The sequence below is a fragment of the Salvia miltiorrhiza genome, chromosome 7, assembly GCF_028751815.1.
Source record: "Salvia miltiorrhiza cultivar Shanhuang (shh) chromosome 7, IMPLAD_Smil_shh, whole genome shotgun sequence".
Lineage (NCBI taxonomy): Eukaryota > Viridiplantae > Streptophyta > Magnoliopsida > Lamiales > Lamiaceae > Salvia > Salvia miltiorrhiza.
In genome coordinates, this window is record NC_080393.1 from 6,512,482 (window position 1) to 6,521,997 (window position 9,516).

Sequence of the window (9,516 nt, forward strand, 5' to 3'; positions counted from 1 at the left end):
TTAATACATTGTATTAAACAATATATTATATTTTATAAATATTTTAATGCATTCTATCAAATATAATATAATAAAAGACATCTTAGTCAAACAAATCACGAGTTATACCTGTTCGTATGTTATGGTATAATTGTAAAAGAAATTCAAATATTGGAATACAAAAAGGGTTTTCTCAAAAAAAAAAAGAAAACTCAAATAAAAACAAAACAAAAAAAACCATATAAATAAACGGTGACTGGTTAAATAAAATTTTCTTTTGAAATTTTATCAATGAAACTACAAAAGTACCCCTAACTCGAATTCGAAATTTTCTCCTTCTTCTCTGTTTGCGTGCAGTCGCAGTTCCCACAGTACACAGATTCCCTCCTGTTCTTTTTCTTCTCGAAAAACACACACACACGCCTGCTCGAAACGGCGTCGTAGCTGTGCCCCACGCACTGGGACGTGCAGTGCGTGTTGTCAGAGACCATGAGCACCACACTCAGATTCCAATTAAACAAACTACTCCTCACTCCTCAGCATGAGCAACTTCACACTCACAGCGCTCTCTCTCTCTCTCTCTCTCTCTCTCTCTACGACGACGTCGTATGCTCCCCTCCCCCCAAATCCCCCCCTTCGTACCCTAATAATTGATGTCCCTAATTTGCTTGCTTTCATCTGATTCATCAATGCCGGAAGCCGCGGCGTCACCCTTACTGCAGCTGTCTGCTCCGTTTTGAGCCTTCTGCGGTACGTCTCGCTCGACATTTTTGAGCTTTTTCTTGCTTTGCCTGATTTGGTGAATCTAGGTTCATTTGACTCGTTTAATTGAATGAAAGGGTGGGTTTTTATGCTTTTGATTTGATTTTGTTTTGAGCTCGTTTTCTTCTTTTTGATATTTTAATGTGAGAGCATCTCCAGCTTTTTTGATCCCTTTAATTCCGGAGATGTTCGAAATCCCATTTGTTTCTCGAGCTCTTTGCAGCGGGAATTTCGGTTTTGGTTCCCCACATTGAGTCCTTTTTCTGTAGCAATTTTTTCTTTTTTGCTTTTTAAAATATTTAATAAGTGTGGTTCTTAGTCAGAATTAGTTGAAGTTGTTGTTTAACCGCAGATCTTGGATTAGGTTGGATTTTTTGCAAATGGGATTGGAGTCAGATAAGCAGGGGATGGAGTTTGCAGCTAGTTCCAAACCCCTTAAACCCCCTGCAAATATATCTGAAATCGTTTCAAAATTCGCCAAAGTTTGTAAATTTAGGTCCATTGGTGTATTTTATTCGTCGGAGAATGTGGACCAAAGCCATGTTTACCCGATGATTTCTGGCGACAATGCTCGTCTATTGGATGAAGAAAGTGGCGAAGATGTTCTTTTTTGTGCCAAGAAAATCTTTCCTGAGCATGCTGAGGTGCAAAAGAGCGGAAATTTATGTGCCCGTGTGGAGCTTGTGCAGTTGTTTGACACGCTTCTGGCGTTAAAAATAGCGTATGTTAAGCTCCAAGAAGCACACATTCCGTATGATCCCGAGAAAGTTAGAGTTGCTGATGAAGAGGTTATGCTTCAGATCGATACACTTGGCAAGATCAAGAAGGCTTACAAGGAGAAGCAATTGAAGGAAGCAAATGCTGTTTCTGCTGGTTCAGCTCTTTTTCTTGCTGAAGTTAAGGTTAAGGAGCAACAACTGGAGAAGTTGAAGTCCCAAGCCAAGATCAAGGGCAAGAGAGTTGCTAATTTGAGTAAAAAGCTTCAGGAGCTGGAAACGAAGAACAAAAAGCTGGCTGAAGAGATTGAGGAACGCGAGAGGGAAAGGTTTGCGGGTTTGAATCACTATTCCTTGGAGAATGTTGTCAGGGCAGTTGGAAAAGCTATTCATGATTTTGCAAAGCCGTTGATTGCCTTGATGAAACATTCAGATTGGGATCTAGACCAAGCTGCTTATGCAATACAATCATCGGTTGTATATGCAAAGAGGTCACACAAGAAATATGCGTTTGAAGCGTATATTGCCAGAAGGATGTTTCAGGGGTTTCTGCAACAGCCTTGCTTTTTAGGGAACATAATGAAGTTGGATGACCCTATTGTTGCATTAATTGAAGACCCACAATCTAGTTTTGCCAAGTTTTGCAGAGCAAAATATATGCTAGTAGTTCATCCCAGGATGGAAGAATCGTTCTTCGGTAATTTGGACCATAGGAATTTCGTGGCTAACGGAATTCACCCATATACCCCGTTATATCGTGCATTTGTCAGAATGGCAAGATGTGTATGGTATTTGCAGGCACTGATTGCTTATATCGAGCCTGAAGCTGAAATTTTTGGTGTTAAGCAAGGAACTGAGTTCTCAGATGTTTACATGGAGGTTGTAGACGAGCTCAAGGAGTACAAGACTATGGACAACGACCACCAAAGATACAAAGTCGAGTTCATGGTAATGCCTGGTTTTATGCTAAGGGGGGCTTTAATAAGGTCTCAAGTATATGCTTCTAAAGGGGAGTTCTCAAATGGCAGACTCTAGGAAGAATGGGTTTTGGGTACTGTTTGTGAGAGCATTTTGCAGTTTTTTGCTTTTCAATTACAGTCCTAGGCAGTGGATCAGGCTTAATGATTTGGCATCACGGGTGCATTCGCTAAAATCGGATACTCGTAAAATTATCAGAATGAAATATATACTCTGTAATTATACTATCTGCTGCAACTTTGACATGTAAATATAATCAGTTTTTCTATATTGTGGATTACTCTTTATATCATGCTATTTTGTACATATCTTACCTTATGTGTTTCAGATAAATATATATTCTTATGTTGTATCAGATGTTGGGTGATCTTATCTCTGGTTTTGAGTTGTAGTATTTTCTTGCTTGGTGAGAAAAGTTTGCATTTGAAGGAATGGTTTAGTTTTATGGCTGTTAGTTTATTGCTTGCTTCAGAAACACATACACACCCAGTTGGAGATCTAATTGGGAATGTGCTATTTCACAAAATGAAAACGGTTTTAGATGGAATGTTTATTCAGTGGTAATGTTTGATTTCATATTTTGTTACGTTAATGCTTTTCTTTTTTCTACATATTTGATACATAGTGGTGATTTCAAATACTCCTAGTAATCTAGGGTAACAATGATGAGAGAAATAATAGTAATAGATTATCCAAATTCTTTCATCACGTACAAGATTTCTGCTGCATTATGTGCGAGTAAAATGATTTATGGACGGCAATAATTATAGCAGTGTCATTATGTGTTGTCGAAATCAAGAGAGAATGTATAATTTTTGTTTTTGTTTTTGGTTTTTTGACTTGGGGAAAACAAAAAAAAACATTTAAGTTTACAGGACAGAGCTCATTGTGTTTCTTTTTTCTTTTTTCTTGTTAAAATTTTTATTTTTTCTTACACGGCTCCAAACCCTTTCGATTTACATGATTATATTTAAGAAGTAATTATAAATCAATACTAAAGTTCTATGATATTCACTTTTACTTTTAAAATCTACTGGATGGAATTCACATAGATAAATATAAATATAATTTATTACTATTGAATTTCTCATAATTATTTAAGGACATGCCTCGAAAATGAATTTGGTAAAGAATAGAAATATAAAATGGAGTAGCAAAAATTAATTTCTGTTGCAGTCATACACACAAAAATCCAATAATTTCTGTCTTCAACACAGGATTGTGTCCAACTTAACAAAATATCCAATTATACACCCTTAAAAAAATCCAATTATATAATTCTTCCCCTTCAAAATTGATTCAATTAATTTACTAAACCATACACACATTAATAATAGGATTTCATATCACATGCATATATAATCCAAATACTTTGCTGCTAAAAATTGATGTTACATTGCGTATTCCATTCATGTTAAACATACGAATACAAATTATCATCATTACATAAACGATATGCAGTCATATAATAAAACACGAAATCGGAATATTATTCTCTAATAAAGAATCCAAAAATTTTATTTATGAGCCTGCAAGCATGGGAGTGACCAATCAACTTTATACAGTTCAAATCGTGTAAGCATCCATCATTTGTGAAGCACATAAAATTGGCAAAATACAGCTCTTTTCTTAGACATATGGGCCTCTATATTTTGTTTTGTTATTTCAAAATTTCTTTTTGAGATAGCGAATCATAGTCCATTATTGCTTATTGATCATACCACACAACTATGTTTTTAGTAGAATAATCACACAAATTCTCTGTAATAAACTTTTCAATATTTCCAAGGCGGAAACTGATTATTGGCTAAAACTTTCACTTCCACGCTATAAATTCTCAGATCTTTCCGTAGCCATTTGGCCCATTTTACTACAAAAATTGAGATATTTTGGTTGTTTTTTGTATTAGAGGCTAATTGACTACTTTAATTTTTAATTTTCATCTTTTTTTCTATATATATATTTATATTTAAATATATTCAATGTTTGTTTGTGGTGTATATTAAATATATATCAGATTATGAAAGCTTGCAGTATAAGATAGTAGTGGCTGTAATTCTACAATCAATAATCAATATGTTCAAAATATGTCTAAGATTACAAAAGTTGTCAGAGAAACTTATCGTCTCACTTTTATAAAATAATTTATTTTAAGGAGCTAAAGTAACCTAAATCATGAATATGACTTTATATTTTTGCATGCCCTGGCCTATCATGAAAATCATACTAGTTTTCATTTCTTTCCTTACAATCAATTGACTTAAGACAGCCTATCCTATTTTCCGATAGTGTTCCAATAATTTTGACTAAACTATATGACTTAACACAAAACAAGCAAATCCGAATATAAGGGAAAAATACCATATTTGTCATAATATTTGACTTTCCATTTTTCTATTCTATTTAAATAATGTCAAGTTACAAAATTTCCAATAAATACACAAACATTCAACATTTTATTAAATTTGACGAGTCCCATATTTCAACACCGAAGAATTAACATGGCCATAAAAATATTTGATACGTACCGTATGCCATATGGATTTTTAGAAAATCGAAATTTGAGAGTCGTGATATCATGAAGAAAGAGTAGAAAAATTATATACCAACTTATCTAAAATAAAAGAACAAACATTATACTAATAAAATATGGAGTAAAACTTTATTAAATAGAACAAAAAAAAAAAAATCTGGTAATGTAGCCCACACTATGCAAAAGAAGAAAGTAAAATAAAATGCAATATGCAAATGTGAGTGAGGCTACTAAAGGCAAGAGCAAGCAAGCAGCAAACCTGGCCTTGTAGCCCACTTGCTTTTCATGCATGCCAATGTTCCCTTCATAGGGCCCACTCTCAATTATCAAACACGCATCATTTTCTAGTATTTAACATCATAGCTAAACATTTCATTTCCCCTAGCACTCAAAAATCTCATTCTCTACAAACAAAATAGTCCATTCTTGTAAGTGTGAGCAAATCAAAAATTGAGATCGAATCTTGATGAATGGGGAATCATAGGTTCAAGCTCTCCGACATGATGCCCAACGCGTGGTTCTACAAGCTGAGGGACATGAGCAAAGTCCGAAGCCACAACGCCGCCAAAAAAGCCATGCAATCTTCCCGAAAATCCTTCTACTACGCCTCCGACTCCGCCGCCAAACTCCGGCTTTCGCCCACCAACACCAAATTCTACGACAGTCGCTTCCCGCACGACCCTCCGAAACCGAAACGAGCGAAACGGAAGACGGTGTACATGCCGTCTCCCGTGAAAATCGCCCCCGCCTCTCCGCAAAGGATGGAGATGGAGGTGGGCTTCTCGTCGGAATCCGACCAATCAAGTGACATCATCATCCACGTCGACGACAACGACAGTATCACAGAGTTGAGTATGATATCGGAGCCACGGCGCCTCCCTCCCATCCAGACGAAGCCTGCCCCCATCAAGCCCAGAAGGAGCTCCACCAGCCCCGGCAGCCGGAAGTCCTTCAAAGTCGGCCGGAAAGGCCGGCGCCGGAGAAAGGCGGAGGAGGAGGAGGAGGAGGAGAGGAAGGCGGGGCGGTTCTACTCCGAGAGCTTTGCTATTGTTAAAGCCTCTTTCGATCCGGAGAAGGATTTCAAGGAATCGATGATGGAAATGATCGTTGAGAATAACATCAGAGCGGCGAAAGATTTGGAAGAGCTGCTCGCTTGCTATCTCTCGCTGAATTCGAATCAGTATCATGATACCATCATCAAGGTGTTTGAGCAAATCTGGGCTCAACTCCATTTTTAGAAATATATAGTATACTTATCTATATATTTGGTTGAGTTTACGGTGTAATAAATTACTAGCTACATGTTTGTAACTCATTAAATGTAATTAACTACTGCTCCCTCCGTCCCGGTCCAATAGTCCAATTTTATTTGGGCACGAAAATTAAGAAACTTGCTTTTTGAGTGTAAAAATGAGTAAATGTATGTGGGACCACATTGTTTGTAGTGTAAAATCATTACCAAAAATAAAAATAAAACTATTGGAGTGGGACGTCCCGAAAAAGAAAATGAGACTATTGGAGTGGGACGGAGGGTAGTATTTTGTAAAGATTCAACAAGATTGCTGCCCTTCTCTTTTTTCATGCTTAGCCAATCATCTTTGATGAAATTACGTGCATAATGCTAATTAGTACTTCATTCGTCTCATTATTGTTGTCCCGAAACTTTTGGGCACAAGAATTAAAAAGAATGTGTAAATTGGTTAAAAATGATAGAACTCACATCTTTTGAAGGGTTACACTTCATCCGTCTCACAAAAATATGAACTTTTCACCATTTTGGTCCGTCTCACAAAAACATGAACATTTTTATTTTTGCACACTACTCTACCACAATCGCTTTACTTTTTATCTCTACTTTTCATAAAGTGGGACCCATTTTTCATTCACAATACATTTTTATATAATATTTTTTTAAATCTGTGTCACTTATAAATGTTCATATTTTTGTGAGACGGAAGAAGTATTATTTTACTACCTTTTATAAAAATGAGACAATATTAATGATAAATTAAAATTGGCAAATTAAATGAAAATAATGGTAGGAATAAAGTACTAGATTAGGTAAAGCATAGATAATAATTCCACTTTTAATTTGTAGTTTAGCTTGATGGAAAAGCAAACCATTAATCTAACCATAGTAAAAGCTAGGGCAACATATTTGATGGGAAATGAAAAGAAATATGTAAAGTTTCCATAAAAAGAAAAAGAATTATGATGAATTTGTTTTTAAAAAAAATGAATTATGGTGACTTATGGAACTATTTGATGTGTAGCAGTAGAACATTTACTATATTTTTTCAGACAGCTGACTACATTAGTTAATTAGTTACTACATATATTCCTTTCTGACAGGTCTGAAAATTACAGTTAGTCTAGTACTTTTGTTGTTTCCTTTTATATTTTCTTTACTGTTTCAAATTAAATATTTGTACCTTTCAATTGTAAGTTGTCGACCACAAATATTTTCACACTCCACACAATATATGAAAACTTGTAGATAAGGGCTAAAGTAAAGCCACTTTTGTTTTGAGGAGTTGTCCAAAATAAAGAATAATGATTTAGTTGTATCGTTCATGCATCAATAAAGGTTGTCTACCTCTTTCCATTATTTATTTCCTCAAATTTCAACGACATATATATATATATATTCATCATGTTTCGCATGCCATAACTCACTAATTACAGTTGTTATTACTGAAGCTGCCAAAGAGTTTAGGATTGCAATTTTAGTTAGAAAAACATTTTTATGTAGAAAATCTTGGGTTTGGTCGGGTTGAAAAAATTTAATTTGATTCAAAAAATTTAATGTAGACACCCGTCAGATCGAGTCACATTTGACAATTCGATCTAGTTCTCTTACATTAAACATTTCAATTTGTATTTTGATGTCAATTTTTCACGTACATTTCGATTTGAATTTTAATGTCAATTTTTCAAATTGGGTTGTTTTTTTTCTTTTATTTGGATTATCTTTAAGTTATACCAATTTCGTTGTTAATTTGGATATGATTTGTACAAGATTAGATAGCTAGTTTTTTATAATATACCTATTTTTAAGTTTATGATATGATTTTTTTCGTTGTTACAAGGGATTCAACCCACACTACAAAAAAGCGCCGGAATACCGGCGGCAAACTTACCGCCGGTAATTACCGGCGGCCCAACGACGGCAAAACAAGGTGGATCATTTTTTTTGTTTACCGACGGCATTGTCGCCGCCTCTAAGTACCGGCGGCATTGTCGCCGCCGGTATTTATAAAATAATTTAATTTAACTTTAAATTTAAATACAATGGGGATTACCGGCGGCATTGTCGTCGGTAATTAGAGGCGGCAAAATGCCGCCGCTAATTGTTAAATTAAATAGGCCTCCAGATCCCCTTTTCACGCAGACCTTACGCCTCCCTCCTGACCCTCCCTGCCGCGCCTCCCCTCCCCCCCCCCAGTCGCCGCCTCGCCGACCCCCAGCCGCTGCCGCCGGCCAGCCACCCCTGCAGGAATTATTTCTCTCTCTTTCTCTTTATCTCTCACTTTCACATCTCATTTAATTTATTTCTTTAACATTTCAGTTGAACGACGCCGCGCCGCTGCCGACACCGCCATCGCCACCGCTCCGCCGCCGACCGCTACCGTACGCTTTCGTTCTCGTTATTTGATTTATTTATTTATTAATTATTTTGTTAGATTAAAATTAATATTAATTAGATTAATTTTAATTAATTTATAATATTTGAAGTATGATTAATTAATTTTAAATTTGTTTTTTAATATTATTTTGTTAGAATCTAATTAATGTTAATTTGATTAATTTTAATTAATTTATAATATGTGAGACTAGATGTAAGCGTTTAAGTTTAATCAAATATTAGTAATTCATAGTGAAATGTATTTATTTTAATACAATTTTCAATTGCTATTGAGACTGGGCGAGAGGATCGGCTGCCTGAGATCTACTTGGAGGTCGTACGGCCCGACAGGTCCCGGCTCTACGGCACTGGAAGTGCCGGTAGGAGCCAGGTTAGTAGGGGGTCTTCTCAAAGCACAGGCACCTCCATGATGTCTCAGCAGCTGTATGAGACACGGATCTCCACGCTGGAAGAGCGCCTTCAAGCCGAACAAGCAGCACGTGAGGCCGAACGAGAGGCTTCTCGAGCAGAACGTGAGGCCCTCGAGCAGCGTATGGCTCAATTCGAGGAGTTCATGAGGCGGTCGGGTCAGCTACCTTGAGCAGCACTTCATGTTTTGGAACTATTAATTTCATGTTTTGGACTATTTAATTCATGTTTTGGAACTATTTGTTTGAACTATGTTTAGGAACAAAATTACACTTGCACTTTCTTTTTACATTTATGTTATGTTGAGCAACTATTAATTTCATGTTTTCAAACAACATTACAATTACTTCGTAACAAAGTAATAAATTCAAAATAACGACGAATGGAAATAAATTCAAATTACTTATCTTATAACAAATTATCTCCCTTGTTTTTTTATAAAAATAAGGACGTATGGTAATAAATTCAAAATACAATTATCAAAATAAAATACT

At 35.8% G+C, this 9,516-nt stretch overlaps 2 protein-coding genes across 3 annotated transcripts; both read left to right on the plus strand.

Annotated features, from left to right (window-relative positions):
- Positions 1-243: 243 nt before the first annotated feature.
- Positions 244-2,703, plus strand: LOC130992087 (protein GRAVITROPIC IN THE LIGHT 1). Of its 2 annotated transcripts, none has more exons than XM_057916560.1 (2): positions 244-729; positions 1,094-2,703. In XM_057916560.1, exon 2 carries the CDS (start codon positions 1,122-1,124, stop codon positions 2,490-2,492), a length of 1,371 nt encoding a protein of 456 aa, XP_057772543.1. In that variant the 5' UTR covers positions 244-729; positions 1,094-1,121; the 3' UTR covers positions 2,493-2,703. The 2 variants fall into 2 exon arrangements, with proteins under 2 accessions (XP_057772543.1, XP_057772542.1); XM_057916559.1 differs by having other exon boundaries at positions 245-729; positions 1,106-2,703.
- A 2,431-nt stretch (positions 2,704-5,134) lies between these two features.
- LOC130992088 (transcription repressor OFP1-like) lies at positions 5,135-6,379 on the plus strand. Its single transcript, XM_057916561.1, has one exon. The coding sequence runs from the start codon at positions 5,439-5,441 to the stop codon at positions 6,204-6,206; it is 768 nt and encodes a 255-aa protein (XP_057772544.1). The 5' UTR covers positions 5,135-5,438; the 3' UTR covers positions 6,207-6,379.
- Positions 6,380-9,516: the final 3,137 nt, after the last annotated feature.

What these genes read in the sequence shown, in the direction of transcription:
- LOC130992087 (XM_057916560.1), top strand. Translation starts at nt 1,122, where the DNA reads ATGGGATTGGAGTCAGATAAGCAGGGGATGGAGTTTGCAGCTAGTTCC.
- LOC130992088 (XM_057916561.1), top strand. Translation starts at nt 5,439, where the DNA reads ATGGGGAATCATAGGTTCAAGCTCTCCGACATGATGCCCAACGCGTGG.